The sequence below is a fragment of the Trachurus trachurus genome (assembly GCF_905171665.1).
Source record: "Trachurus trachurus genome assembly, chromosome: 3".
Classification (NCBI taxonomy): Eukaryota; Metazoa; Chordata; class Actinopteri; order Carangiformes; family Carangidae; genus Trachurus; species Trachurus trachurus.
The window spans coordinates 30,954,246-30,969,890 of NC_139893.1; the positions used below are offsets into that span (position 1 = coordinate 30,954,246).

Genomic DNA, 15,645 nt, shown 5'->3' on the forward strand with positions numbered 1-15,645 from the left:
GTCATTTTTATATTCTTCTGGAGACCATGATAAATGATTAAAAAGGTCAAAAAATCTGATGATCTGCTGCAAAAAAACCAACACTATCTCATGTCCTATTTTAAAGACTGTTAGGAATTTTCAATTTCATCAGTGTACACTGAATTGCTTTGGATTTTTGATTGAAAACAAGGAATTTGAACGTATCACTGATATGTGAGCTGAGGGAACTTGTGATGGGCTTTTTTTCTGTCATTCTGTAGACTTAAAAGAATCATGAATTATCGTATTCATACATAATCAAAAATAATTATTAGCTGCATCTGTACCAATTCTCAATGTAGTATAGCCAGTACTTGTGGAAAAGTGTCACTGTAAACCAAAACAAAAACCCAAATCTTAGGAAAAAACATTAAAATTTATTTAGCATTTTACATTTAGCAGGACAAAGGAAACCAGGTGATTTCCTTATAAATTAAACTCAACAAAATGTCTCATTAGTCTCAGAATGTATCACAAATATTCACATATTCTCAAAATTAGGAAAAAAAAAAAAATCAATTTCAAGGGGTAACAGTTAACATGTACATATGTGCAAAAGTGAACTCATTCAGCTTAGAAACAAAATTATCAATTCACAACTTTTTTCAATCAAATCTTTGATTACAAAAGAAAAACACATCCATATGATCTTGGTGTGTTTTTTCTTTATAGCACTGATGTGGTGTTTACTGCCAGTAATTTGAAGAAATAACAGTGTTCACATCAACCACGGTAGCAGAAATAAAAAAGTACAAAACAAACAAAAGTAAATCTCCTCCATTAAGTTATGAAGTTTTTGCCCTGGAATAAGTTTCTACCAGCATCACAGTCAGTGTGACAGTAGTGTTCATGAGTACCTGGTAAACTTGGTTTGGAATATAATTCCACGTGTTCCCTGGGCCACAGCCAAACACTGCATGGCAGCTATTTTTAGAGCTGTGATAAGAATGAAGGCAACAAGGTCGCTGTGAAATGTCCAGAGGTAATGAATACTGTGAAATGCAAAAACAAAAATAAAAAAAAATCAACCCACCCACCCAACACACAAATGCCAACACTCATACACACACATAATGACCACAGACATTAGAGGGTTTCCTTCAGGAGTCCTCGGTGGTGACGTCCAGCTTTCTCTGAGGGATGTAAACGGTTTTGGTGGCTTGATGCCCACTGGTGGTTACTACGGTAGCCAGAGGAGAGAGGGGGACTGGTGTGTGGAAGAAGCTGTGCGGGGGTAGCCCGGTCCCTTTGGGGGTGGTCATCAGAGGCTGGACAACAGACAAAAAGTTCAGTTAGGGAGACTGCTGATACTCCACACACACACACACACACACACACACACACAGGAGTCGGTCCTACTACTGTCCAGCAACAACGTTCCTGTCACTGTGGATAATCTACAAACCTCACTGTGAACAGTTTTCATTGGAACGACACAGCTCTCATGAAAACTGCTGACAGTGAGCTCTGAGGCAGATAACCCCAAACTCCTGCACTTAAACTGAAAACCATGTGGCTCTTGTAAAAACAGGTGAAAATGTCACTTTGTTCAAATCAATGTCTTATTGTGCATTAATGACTAAAAGATCTCACTTGTTGAACAAGATAAATCAGATAGATCAGTTACATTACAACAGGTGACTGGTCAACTTAATAAAAAGTTGATACTATCAATTTGCTGTTTAATGAACTGCATTAAAGCCCCACAATGTCTATTAACAAACATCAATTCATTCAAAAGTTTGTTTCATTAATTAGAAATTACCCCCATCAACAAACGGAAGTGTTCTGGTTAGCTTTGAATGTACCATTCATATATACAACACAGAGCTGCTGAGCTCCATGCTGGCTGCCATGTTGTGCCGCCATCTTTTACCTTTAGTGGCAGCGTGACCATAGGTTACCATGGAGATACCGACTCACAGAGAGAGAGACCCCGGAGTGGTCGGATTGGGGAGTAAAAATCGAGGTGGCGTTTTTGAAAAACATCACTGTGGTGTAGTGTGAAAAAGAATGGAGGGTCGCACTAATGCTGCATTCACGTGGAACCAGGCAGACGGCAAAGAAGGCCGGTCAAACATGGACGAGGTAAACAATATGACATCGCCATAACAACATTTGTCACGTGCGTATCGTTTTGCCTCGTGCCATGCCGACGGACCACTTGTTTGTTTATCTCGTTACGTGCAGCAGCTGTCGTCCCTCTGCCCAATTCCACGTGAATGCAGCATAAAGAATACTATTCAGTTAGAACCTCGCCACTAGATGGGGGACATTTTTACAAAATATGTCTTTAAAGTACTACAACATTTTTGTGTCATACTTTCATCAAGTTATGGATCTTGAAAAAACAACACAAAAAACTTTAAGTCTGAGTAACAGAGCCTGAAAATTAAGTCACTAACAACATTGCAAATACTTAGACACTTCTATGCCAGACTTTATCACTGTTTTCACAGTTTAAATACAGTAGCACAGAACACGATCTATAACATCAGTCAGAAAAAAGGGTAAACAGTTGTGGAAGAAGTGCGTGTATTTGTACCTGTTGTACACTGATCAGGGCCAGTGGTTGTGCAGATACAGTCTGCTGCACAGGGACAGGGGACACGGGCTTGATGAACACCATGCCTCTCTGCGGCAGAGCCAGGGGTCCGGCCAGCGGGCTGGGCAGGGTGTTGGCGCGCTCTGGTGTCTGCGGGGCAGCGAAGGCGTTTCCTGGGCTGGAGCCTGAGATCAGACCCAGGTTCTGCAGGGTGAAGTTGAGGATGGCAGGACTGGGGCTGTGGAGGTGGTGGGGCTGCTGGGGGGCGCACGGAGAGTCAGCCATACCGGCGGCAGGTCTGTGGCGGCGGAGGCCGGTGGGTGTGATCTCCAGGGCTGAGATAGGTCTGGAGCCTGTGGGGGAAAGTTGATAAAGTTAATCACATGTTCTTACTTTGATCTGTAGCTGACCCATTACATTAAATTCGTTTTTTTCTTTGAACAAACCAAGGACTTGCTTTTCTGAATTTTTACATCTGTAAATTCAAACTCTTTGGGGTCTATACTTCAAATCAACATTTTATCTCATTTGATATTATGTTTTATTTCAAGCTAAAACATATTTTTCAGTTGAATATTTGCATTTTCTTTATTTCTTAAAAAAGCCTGGGCAATGAGACAAAGAGTGATATACAGATGAGTACTGGAAGTAATCTTAAATTGTTTATTTATGTGTCACACTTGTGTGGCGGGTAATACCAACAGGAAGGACTGTCTAATTTTTGTATTTGTCAGTATGTGTCTTGTAATCCCAAATGGGATGGGCCACAGTGATGGCATGACATGAAAATTAAAAAAATAAATAAAATAAAATTCAAATATTCACCTGCAGTTGGTGTTTGGTAGATGTTGTAAGTGGGAGTTTGTGCCTTGTTGCCTTCTCCCCCTGCAGCTTGAGCTTCCCTGTAGCTGATGAGGGACTGCTGGGAGATGGGGATCAGGTATCCGGCCGGTATTAAAGTCTGAACGGACAGAGAGATAACGGTCACACACACACACACACACATCTCAAAAAAACAAACAAACCCCAAAACAAACATTGTTGAAGAGCAGCACGCGCTTTTGTGCGTTTACCTCAGTGTGGAGCTGTCCGGGTGTCAGGGGTATGGCTCTGACTGGCGTTAATCCTGCCTCGCTGTCCGAGTTGACCATCTTGTCCTCTTTGTCCAGGAAGGTCTCCACGCTCTGCTCTAGCGTCTGATTGGCCACGGCACAGCCGGGGGTGTTGACAAACTCCGGGTCCAGATGGAGGGCGCGGGGCGAGGGTCGGCTGGAGAGCTGATTGCCGCGTCGGGCCTTCAAACGGGCCTGAAGGATCTCACACAGCTTTGGAGACGTGTCCTACAGAGACGGAGAGAGACACTGAAGGTCAGGGACAAGTAACTATATAAAAAGATTTATCAATGATTGGATTAGCTTCCTGCTTCTGGATTCAATCCATATCAAACCACTTTTAACTGATCAATTTCTTCTGCATTACTTTGTGCAGCCTCAGCAAACGGTTGTCAGTGTAATTTAGCTTTAGCTTTACTTTTCTTTGCCCTTTTCTACTTTAACTCCTCTCTTTACCTCCTTAACCTTGTGAAATGCTTACAAAGGGGTTTTACTCTCTGATTTGCACACTTGTTTTGACACCTCCCTGAATTCTTATTGCGCTGTGTGCTGATTTTAGAGCCAACAAAGTAAGCAGCTTTATAAATTAATGGCAACTGCAGCAAAACTTGAGGTTGTATTGTGCTGTGGTCTGTTTATTGCACCTCTGGGTGTTGAAGACATTTTTCAGCATCAATGGAAAATTGTGGCTCTGGACAAAACATGTTTTTTTTTCTTTTTCTAAGTGACAAAAACACTTGTGGGTGTTATGCTGAATTTTTCACTTCCCTGCCACAGTAAACAGCTTTAAGAACAACTTTCCTTTATTCAGTCAAAACACCGTGGAGGTAAAAGGCTGAAATAGTACCGTACTTTTAAAAAAATTACCTTAAAGTTGGGGTCAGCCCTCTTGGTTTTTGAGGGGCTGCTCTCTGAGGCTGAATCTGAACACGGCCGTTTGAGCGTCATGGGGCTGTCGTCCGTCGCCCTGGAGGCCGCCGGCTGGCTCTTGGACGCAGACTGGCCCGTCGGACTCTGGCCGGTCTTATCCTCAAAGGTCATGGAGCGCACGGCCAGGCTGGTCGGCTGCGGCTTGGCCAGAGGGTTCGGCCTGAGGGAAGAAGGGTGCAAGTACACGGCGTAGGGGCCGCCTCCCTGGTGCGGGGGCAACAGGACAGGGATCAGGGGTGAACACTGTGCAGGGAAATACGCGATGGAGCCTGTGGGCGGAGCTGCCAGTGGAGTGTGTGGGGTGAGGTGCACAGTAGTGTTGACTCCAGGCTCCTGGGTTGGAGTTTGTAACCGTGCCTGAGGCGGCTCCATCACATTAGAGGAAACTGGCTCTTTGTTCACAGCAGCTGGGTCTGATTCAGCAGCAGCAGCAGCAGCAGCAGGTTTGGGATGTTTAGCTCCCGTCCTGCAACAAAAGTAAAACTCTTTTTTAACACAAAAACATATTGAAAGGACTGGAAACTGTGGCACAGTGTACAAACAAAGATAAATTTACATAAAAATGTTTTTGTCAGCACAGATAACAGTCTGCAGGGAAGCAACATGCTCTTCTGTTGAACAGGACAAGCACAGAGAATAACTCATAATGCATAATAACCAAACAAAGTTAATGCAGATTGCAGTAAATGCTAAATCTGAACATCAACATTATCAATGTCCATCCCAAATAAAAAAAATGCATGAGACTTTTTTATTAAGTTGAACCACCTCACATAAGGACACCACACCAGGTTTGAGTTTATAAAAGTTCAAACAGCTCAGGCTGAATGATGAGAACCAGACTTACACAGACTCCTGGTCGAGCTTGATCTTACAAATGGCAGCGAGCTGGGCCATTTTGTTTGGGAAGTCTGTGTTTGATGATTCACCTGAGATGAAAGAGAAAAAAAGGGGGGATTGAACATATGAGTCATCACACCACAATACTGACCATTTTGAAGAAAACATGTTGTGTACTCACCGAGGACAGCCTTCACCGGGCTGCTGGGAGCAGAGTTGATCTTGCGCCTGTCGTCCTGAATGCTCTTTGCCAGCTTTATGAGGGAGGGGTGTCGGGTGAAGCCGCGTTTGGCGCCCGGTGATGAAAAGAGGTTTTTGGCACAGTTGTCTACAGACCCACGTGACTCCAGCACAGTCTTCTTCTTCTTGGATGCACACTCTGAAGTGGGTTTCTCCAACTCTGAAACTACAGTTTAATGTTTTAGTGTGTGAAACTAGGAGCTCGTTTTTTTAAGAGAACAACAACAATAAGAAAAACTAAACAGAATAAAGTCCGGGAATACCTTTGATTGGTGGGAATTCCTCAAGGCCGACCCACTCAAAGGCCGGTTTCCTCCCCCTCTCCTCGGTCACGTGGACTTTCTCGATGAGCTTCAGGCTCCTCAGTACATTAGCTATATCGTAGAGCCGGCGTACTTTGGCTATAAACACACAGGCAAACAGCAAGATTATCCAATGGCAACAGACAAATGCAGAACTTGTTATAATATATAATATAAATAATGTTGGGGTATTCATATTCACTGCATTTGATGCCTTTACCATAGATCTTTCCTTAGTTGGTGACTGACTATGACTAACTAGCCTTAAATGAGTATTGAAAGCATTACTATACACATACATGTTATAACGCTTTAATTATGTGATACTGGTATTTTGTATAGATATAAATAAATACCTTTACAATGTATAAAGTTGGGGAGACACATTAGTTTACATAGTTGACCCACTACTCACTCTTGAACTTGTTCTTGTCTTGATCTGCACCCTGGTCCTCCCCGATCAAGATCTTGGCAGCCACGTCCAGACTGACCACACGAGGATTAGACACCAGGAAGAGCATGACGAACTTCTGGCTCATCACCCGCAAAGATTTGTCCTTTCGACTGTTGACAGAAGCTGGGGAGGACACACAATGAGTCAGTTAGGTATTTTTATGAATGGCTGAAATACCATGTTCTTGTACTTTTTGTCCAGGGTTCCTACATATTTGACATTTCAAAATTCCATACTTTTTCCAGACTTCTTGGTAAAAAAAAAATCAAATAATTTGTGACATTTGAGTCATTAGATATGTATCATGTAAATAAATGATGCAGTTAATCGTTTGTTTTCATTATTCTGAATGTGTATGCCATTATGCCACCAAATAATTTCCAGGAGATTGTAGCTAATAGCGCATGGTACAAAATAATTAACCCTAATGACTTCAGATAAGACCAAACCCAGATGGGTATTAAGATAAATATATTTCCATACAATAGCTTCTATTTTCCACACTGTTCCAGACCTGGAAATATATAAAAATCAAATTCCATACTTGCGGAGGAACCCTGTTTGTCCTCTCTCCAGCTCCTCACCTGCTTTGAACTCTACTCCTGGAAGCTCCACGAAGAAGAGCTCCTTCTGCCCCTGCTCTCCGTTCTCCAGCTCCACCACCTCCTCGTTCTCCTTCTCGTCTCCGTCAAAGTCAAACTCCCTGTCCTGCAGACGCTGCCGGATCTGCTGCATCTGCTGACCGTACCGGTGCTCCTCGCCCACCTGCTTCAAAATGGCCAGAGTCTGAGCCAGTTTGGAGCGGCCGTGCCACGCGTAGCGGTTCTTGGCGGAGCGGCTGACCATGTGCAGGCTCTCCAGCACGTTCATGATGTCGTAGATGCGCCGTCGTTCCACGTCTGTGAGGGCGAAAGGAAAACACATTGGAACAACTTAATGGATAAGCCTGTGCCATCAGTAATGAAGGAAACTACAGAAGGTTGTCTGGAATAAATATGTTAATTCAAGATCAACATCACACTCATTTGTGTTTGTGGAAAAAAACATCTGAGCACTGGACAAGAGGCCTCCAGTACATGTCACAACATACTAATCTGATGATATACATGATTTCCTGTTTTACTGTATTTTCCACAGATACAGTTATATTTAAAGCAGAAGTAAGCGATATTTTTGTGTTAATATAAGTCTTAAATAGTTATATCTTCCGACAGCAATCACTTACATAGAGTGTTTGGACCGAAACACGGGTCTGTCAGTCCCTCTGCTCTGCTCTGAGCCGAGGAGAAAACTTTTCTTGTATCCTGCAAGTTTTATCCAATGAGGAGAGAGAACGGCATGAAGGGCTGTGTGTGCAGCCAAGGGATGCGCGTGAATGTGGTGACGTAGGGACGAGGAGTCGGACCAATAGATCCATGACGAGGGCGGGGGCTGCTAACTCCATCGGCTGACAAGACGTTATGGTGCGTTCAAGGCAACCCGTAACTCGTGTTTTTCTGACCTGTGAAGTCGTACCAGTTCGATCTGGTACGAGTTCACGGGTCGGAAGTTACGAGTGGCCGTTATAGTGACTTTCACAGGTAAAACAGGTCGGAAAAACACGAGTGGGTTGCCTGGAACGCTACAAAGTCGTAAGTCGTGACTTGAAGCTGTAATTTACAGTTTCAAAAGCCTGCCTGGAACGCAGCATTAGCCAAAACGACCGGATCGCTTACTTCTGCTTAACGTAATTGTTTATTGATCAAGAAAAATACCAAACATTTTCTAGTTCAAAAGTTTTAGTAATTAGTAGTTAGTTAGTTAGTTAGTATTTGCTTGACTCTATGTGCACTTACGGAAACGTAGTTTATAGATTAAAAAGTAATGATAGCAACAGTCTGACATTGACTGTGGTGTTGAGCATTCAGCAAGAGCTTTGTCCCCTCTGCTATAACAGAGCTAAAACAGATCAGTGAGTAGCTAAATGTGTGTTTTGTTTATTGTTATATGTGGGTTATGTATTCATAATGTGTGTATGTGTATACTGTATGTTGTATCTTGAGGATGTTTATTTGTATGGGTTGGTGAAAACAAGTTTCCTGCAAAGGACAAATAAAGCTTAATCTGAATCTGATATTGGGTGAAGGGACAGCAAATATAGTGATATATAGAGGACTTACTGAGCTCTGTGGCCACATCATCCAGGCAGATATCATTGTTGAGGGTGGGGTCTGGATAATCTGGGTAGCGGGCGAGGAACTTGTGACAGAGCAAACCCAGACTCTTTTCTTTCCTGCTGATCATTTTCTCAGACTCTTCTCCATTCTCAGTGTCCTACAGAAAGGTAACAGAGAGCAGCAGGTAAGAGCAATGTTCCCTTGAACACCTTAAACTATCAGGGAAAAAACATCCATGTGTAAATGGTACAATATTATTTGTTCAAATACCTGTGTAGAGTCAAGACCTTCCCGTCCGTCGTTGTCCATGCACAGCTCCTTCTCTCGGTTCCTGATGTCAGGACTAGCAGCACTGATGAGCATTTTAAGGTTGGAGGTAGGTGTCCAGGGATCAACAGATCCTCCTTCCCTTCCCTTTTTAGGCGTGGTGAGGGGACCCATGGCTGTCTGGTTCTCCGCTGACAGAGCACTTGAGTCAAACAGTTTCATTGGAGTATTTACAGGAAGCAGTGGTGCTACAAAGCCATCATTCTAGTTGGGAAAAGGAGAAAAAAAAACAATTACTTAATCACAAGCCCACTCCATTTTAACAAAGGCATTTCTCATAGAAAACAACACATTATGTGCAAGAAAAGTGTGTTATTTCTCTGTACTTACTGACCTTTGAATGAGATTTCTGGGACAGGTTTTGAGATTCAAGCTTTGTACTTGTACTTGACATTTTGCAATTTAGCATATTGCCTAATGATGGAGTGGATCAGCTAATTTCAGCTATTCATTAACACTTTTATATCTAGCTTTTCTGCTCGGAAATCGTGGACAACTTTATTTTCTTCTTACACTTGATCTACCATCTCATGGCCCTGATTTTGAACAGGGGCTCTGCCACTATCGTCAACAACTAGTTTTATCAAATCGGGAAAAAAGTTTACTCTCGAACATTTGTAACTAATTTTATTTAATCGGATCAAGGCACAAAATAGCTACTAACTTTTACAAGCTAAGATTTGTGCCACGTAATAAACGCTAGAAATACTAGAATGAAAATATCACTGCAGTTAATTTGGCGCCATTAATAAAAATCAGCGATCTTATGTTACAAAATAGGAATAACATGGATTATATTTTATGAGCGCCTTACCGCTTTTTGAGCGCAATACCTCTGTGGACTACCGGCATTTACACATCTGCGTGACAACAATGAGTACAAAAACATGCTGATAGTTAAATTAAAATAACCCCTGTCCTTGTCGGATGTTGATATTAATCAAAAAATCTGTTTAAATCTAATCAAAACAGCAGCTCGGTATTGGCGGTAACTGACGTACGTTCCATCGAATCCTGAGAGCCCAACGGACGCAGCGGTGCCGCCCTTTTCGTGTAAAGTAGCCAATGGGAGCGCGGCGCGAGCCGGCGTACAGGAAGTGGAGGATGTCCCGCGCAGGTAAACTGTTTTTGAAATCCTTGGCGCGGAACCAGGGCACGGTAACTGCGGCGGCCCGTTTCACATTGTGATAAAAACAGTGGCTCGAATTCTGGATCTCCACTAACGTTACATTGACACGGTTGCTGTGTGTTTAAAGGGGGATGTGTTTTTACCGCGGGTAACGGTTGAACGTTTGGCGTCTCGTAGCCACAGCGACAAGCGCCCTCCGTCTGATAAGGTTTAGGAGTTAACGTTACTGTTAACTCGTTTAACGAAACACGGGGAAAACCGGACAATCCAGAAATGTTTCACATACTAGCCACTTCACTAGAAAGCTTTAGAGCAGCGATAAGCACTGTAGCTGAGGTTAGACGCCTGTGAATCCGTTTACAAAAGGGGGGAGCGGTAACACACACCGATACTACAGCTCTGGCTGAAGGAAACGCTTTGATTTTCGTCCTTCTATACCTAAATAAAAGCCACAAACATGCACAGACTTACCCAGATCCACGGAATAAGCCTGGTTCACGGGCGTGTTCCCATATCCTTGGGAATGTGTTGGGGGTTACAGCCTCTGTGACTGTGTGTGTTTTTTCTTTTTTTTTTTTTTTTACACCAGAGCACAAGTTTCTGCGTACAAAACGGCGACAGAAACGTGAAAAAGTGAAAGAAAACAAAATGTTCCCGGGTGTTGGATTAGTTTTCCCCCTCGCTACTTGGTAAACACTGACCTCCGCCTTGGTCAACTTTACTACAGTGAGGAGGAGAAGTTTGCCCAGCGGAGTGGTGACCAGCAGCCTTGGGCCCGCCCCGTCTGAGCATTCACGTCAGCACCGCACCAACCCAGCACTTCCTCCATGTCGGGAGGTAGGCGGGCCCATAGTATTACCGTATGTAAGTCCATTATTTCACATGAAGGATAAATCCACAGCCCTTCATGTCTGCCAATAGTAGTATCATCCATTCAAAAAGCCCTTTGCTCTTCATATTCATGTCAGTGAGTTTTCCTTCTCAGACTACACTTCCCCTGCTATTCAACAGCCAGGTAAACTGGTGAAACACATAATAAAAAGGTTTTAACTTCCCTGATTCAATTCACTCGGCCTATGTATATGCAACTAGAGTATAGGCTACATTTTGAATAGTTTTTTGACTAGACTTTATTTGTGGGCAATCACAATCACTAACATTAAACATGAATTTTGTTTAACAATCAGTATTTGTTTCAACTACACTTGGTTTAAAAACGATTGTATCTAAAGTGTATCATTAGAGGCACGTTTTAAAACACTTTATATATTTGTATTGGCTTTTATTGATTTATTGATTAATCAATAAAAAAGTAAAAATGCCAGAAAGGTAGGAATTGCTTTAAATGATACAGTCTCTATAATATAAGTAGTATAATCATTTACTGGTACCAACCATGGGCAATGGGCCGAGTACTGTAGGAGCTAAAGTTATCATTGATATGTCTCTTATTTCGACGCTAGATGGCAGTAGAGGTTGCGCTACTGAGAGTCGCCATGGAAACCGACGGGCGCCTTCAAGGATGTTGGGAGAGAAGAGTGGAGCTTGAAGCATCCAGTGACGTAATGCGATGGGGGCCCTGATGCTGCCTTCAAGTACTCCTCGGAAAATAAGCTCCTTATTTCGAAAGGGTAAATGGAGTAGTTGATAGGGTTTTGACGATTTTAAAATGACAGAAAACAGTGAAAAAAAATGCATAATTTCCCGTAGCATAACAAGGGCCTATAAATAACGTCCCTTACAAATCAAAACCTACAATATTTCTGCATTAACCTATACATTCATTAGATATACATGATGCTCTCTCTCTTTTTTTTAAAATAAAATTTGAGTAGCCTAATAGTGAAACTATCCATCACTATTTTTCATAACTAGCTATCACTGTCTGACATATGGGAGATGCAGTCACTGTCATAAAAACAGAGAAATAAAAGATGAGTAAAACAATTAGCCTATCAGTCACCAATACAACAATTTTGGGGGATAATATATTGCTTAATTGAATTTTACAAGATATATAAGAATGTGTTGGTTTAACAAGACAGAGAGCTCCGCCCTATATCCTTCAGTTGATGGGAGTTACTGGGGAAATGTCAGATCTGTCATGCATTTCCCCTCAGTTAACTTTCGTAATAACTAGGCCGTTTTAAAAGGACGAAACGTGGTTTCTTTCCCTTCCCTCTCGGGAAATAATCGCCTACTTAGGTTGCATCAAACTTTATTAGGCCTATGTTGCAAAAGAAGGTTATAAAGTGTTTTATAAAGGTCGATGCAAAAGCGGGAACTTTAAGCTTAGTTCTTAAAAATGTGTTAAAACAGGTAGCCCATTGTAATTTGTGCTGCGAATGAATTGTGAAGTGACTATGCCAGTGTTGTTGACCATCACTCTCCCCCGCGACATTTCCGACAGCACGTGAACGCAGCAGCTGGCTGCTCCGCTCGCAGCCAGTGGAACGGCCAGTGCAGCGCACGAGGCAGGGACCATCTCCACCGGGAAGGAAAGAAGCAGAGAAGTGCAGGGGTGAGCATCATTTCTTCATATAGAAACTCCTCTCTAACGTCGATTCCTCTTCGTAGTTCATTAATTGTTCGTTAATTCATGCATTTACGAACAGTTTCCAGAAACCTCGGAACAGCCGGTGTGTCAGGCAGCCTCGCAGATCCTCCTGCAGGGATGCTGCAGTAGCTCAAACCTTCGGCAAGCAATTTGTTCCACATTGTAACTCTTGAGTCAACGTGTCTGCTGTCACACGGAGGCTGCAAAGTCGTGTTTGCGACAACTTGGGGGACCTGTATAGCTCGGTAGCAAGTTTGTGACCATGCAAAAGTTTGCTTGTCATGATTTAAGAAGTGTTTCTTTCTTGGGGACTGCATAAAAACAGACACCTGCAGCAGTTGGCCGATGCTTGGTTGACCAAACTACTGTATGTCCTATCTGCAATAGATATGCTGGCGCATCATAGCATTTGAAGCATACGTCTTGGGATTGTCTATATTTTTCTTTAGCAGACTTGAATTCTTCCTGCAAGCAAGTTTTCTCTGTAGAATCTGCTCCATCCGTTTCCCCTGTGCCATGCAGCTTAGTTGTTGCTCACAAAATATTCCAAACACATCAGCCGGGTTTGCCCCTTTTATTATAATGAGTGTGTTCACTGTGTTATTTGTTTTTAGTCGGTCTCACACACTCCATTATGCTGCTGTAAATAGTCACACAAAGTGGGCATTAGTCCTGGGTGGAAAATAATTCCAAATTTGCACTGTCGCAGTAGCACTGTCAACTGTCTACAAACCAGAAATGCTCAGCTGTGTGAATTACTTAACCTTTTTCAAGTAATGGGAAAGTGAGTGGGATGTAATGAAGCTGAGGCGGAATGCTGCAGACAGGCTGGAGAACATGTAAAGCATTTAAAGATGGACTAGTTGGGGCTGGGTGCCGGAGGGATGGGGGTGGGGGGGGGGGGTGGTATCTGTTCTGGGTTAAACTGTATTTAGATCTGTAATCAGAACACTATTGTCTTTGTAATATGTAAAACTCAATAAACAGACTGTTCAAAAAAAAAAAAAAAAAAGATGGACTAGTTGGGTATTTTCATCGAATGTGTTGACAAATAATAAAAATGTTGCTTTATTTTGTAACTTATCAGTCAATTCAAGTCAAGAAGACCTCTGAAATACTTCTAGTATGCTATCAGATGTGTTTTATCCCATTTATAAAATGGACTTTGCTATCCTGTTGAATTTAACTCTTATCTCTTCTTCACTGTCAGGATACCAGATGTGACCTAGGCTGTGAATGACACCAGCTTTTACACATCTTCTTTTGCTGGAAGTTTTTTGGGGTTTTTCTTTTTTTTTTTTTTTTTTACTGGTGGATGTTCCCTGAACTCATTTTGATACACAAAAACGGAAACCTGCTCACATTTTATGGGCAGTGGGAGACAGACTGATTCACATATTGAGGATCACCTCTTCTTTTAGGATTTGATGATGTTTTTGGGAGAGAGGACCATTCTGGTTATCTCCGGTTCTTGCCCTGTGCCCTGATGCTCACCTCAGGCCACCCCCTCTTCATCAGGAACTGCACAGGAAAACCATCAAGCATCAATATGACTGAGACGCGGCCTGTGGCTGAGGTTGGATCCCCCCTGAGGTTGGGCGCCGTCTTTATCATGAAGCAAAGTTGATGGACAGACGGCTTTTCCTTTTTTTGGATAGACCCTTCATGCACAACAACAAGGAACCAAGTGGGAAGGGGGCTGAAATACTATAAGCAGGTATTTCCCTTAATTCCCGTTAAGGATATTTAGCCGTGGAAGAGCCTGAGGACTCACTCACACTTATGGGAAGATGGAGAAAGGAGCAGAGGCGAGTCCACAACAGCATGCGAGGAGGAAGGCTGTGCTGCACTGCTTGGAGGACCAGAAAAGGGTGAGTTAATGGCTGCTCCTCGTTTTATCCTCCAGCTCTACCTGTCTGCTCTGTGAAGTGTGACACTCTGAGAGTACCCCAAGGCTGAGTGGGTACTTTTGAGTGTAGTGTGCACAGGCAACCTTTGAAGATAGATTTTGAGTGTTGATGGTTGAATCAGGATAAGCTGATGATTCATAGGTGGTCAACACACAAAACAAAACTGGTGCTACCTAAATGAACAACACTATGAAAGTCTTTGCATTTAATGTTTTGATTCAAAGTTGTCACGAAGAAAAATCCAAGACAGCTTGTCTTGTCATGGAGAAAACGCCTGTATTCTGACATAATCTGACCTTTATCACCTTTACAAAGTGTCAAAGGAAGCTTAATGTGATTGATTTAACGCCAGAGAGTGAGTGAAAGCATCAAGGCGTCTGTTACGTCTTCTTTGATGCTTTGTGGTTGTGTAGAATTACTTCAGTAGTCCGCACTAAGATTGATGGAGCACTTGATACCGCAACTCATTTTCCCCGTTTCAGCTTCGCTCTGCATTTTCCACATGATGTTGATGTAGCACTGTTGTTATATGCAAACCTCATATAGCTCTGGCTCTCTGGGTTTCCGTGGCTCGACTGCAGATGAAGGATTTAGGATTTAGGATGAAGACAACTGACAGCTGTTAAGGTGTATGAACCTTTTTAATGTGGTGGTGGTCACTGGTTGACTGAATTTCTCCTCCTTTGCTGCAGTGAGGACCGAATCAACCCAGTTACAGGTTTAGTGCTGCAACTATGGCTCTGTTTACTATGTGTTTACAGCTAAGGTGGCAAAACGGGGGCATCCCCAAATCCTCTGGGTGGGTGACCTCATCTGAGTTTCCAACACGTGGGGCCCAGGAGTAGACAGGCTGAAGTCTGTTTCCGATGGTATGGACTGCACTGGAGGCTTGCTGGACTTCAGTCCCTCTGTCAGAGGTGTGCCAGGGATTAAACGTAATAAGAGGGTTTATTCCTTTTCCTCATTTCTGTCCCGTCCTCCCTGGTCCTCCCCCTGTAAATTATTGATTTGATCAGGTGTGTTAAATTAGTCACATGGGATTATGTAGAACATGAATATTAATTGATGCGACCAAAGCCCCAGCTGCTGTTTTTCCAATTTTCCAGACTGCCGATCCTTTCC

At 42.9% G+C, this 15,645-nt stretch overlaps 1 protein-coding gene across 1 annotated transcript; it reads right to left on the reverse strand.

The window, feature by feature from the left end:
• Positions 1 to 1,121: 1,121 nt before the first annotated feature.
• Positions 1,122 to 10,543, reverse strand: e2f8 (E2F transcription factor 8; the record flags this gene model as incomplete). Its single annotated transcript, XM_084001716.1, has 13 exons — positions 10,528 to 10,543; positions 8,871 to 9,131; positions 8,604 to 8,757; positions 7,029 to 7,343; positions 6,406 to 6,567; positions 5,952 to 6,089; positions 5,630 to 5,848; positions 5,456 to 5,537; positions 4,546 to 5,074; positions 3,640 to 3,906; positions 3,392 to 3,527; positions 2,567 to 2,919; positions 1,122 to 1,289 (listed from the first exon to the last, which is right to left on the reverse strand). Exons 2-13 carry the CDS (start codon positions 9,087 to 9,089, stop codon positions 1,122 to 1,124), a joined length of 2,742 nt encoding a protein of 913 aa, XP_083857842.1. The 5' UTR covers positions 9,090 to 9,131; positions 10,528 to 10,543.
• Between the last annotated feature and the right edge of the window lie 5,102 nt (positions 10,544 to 15,645).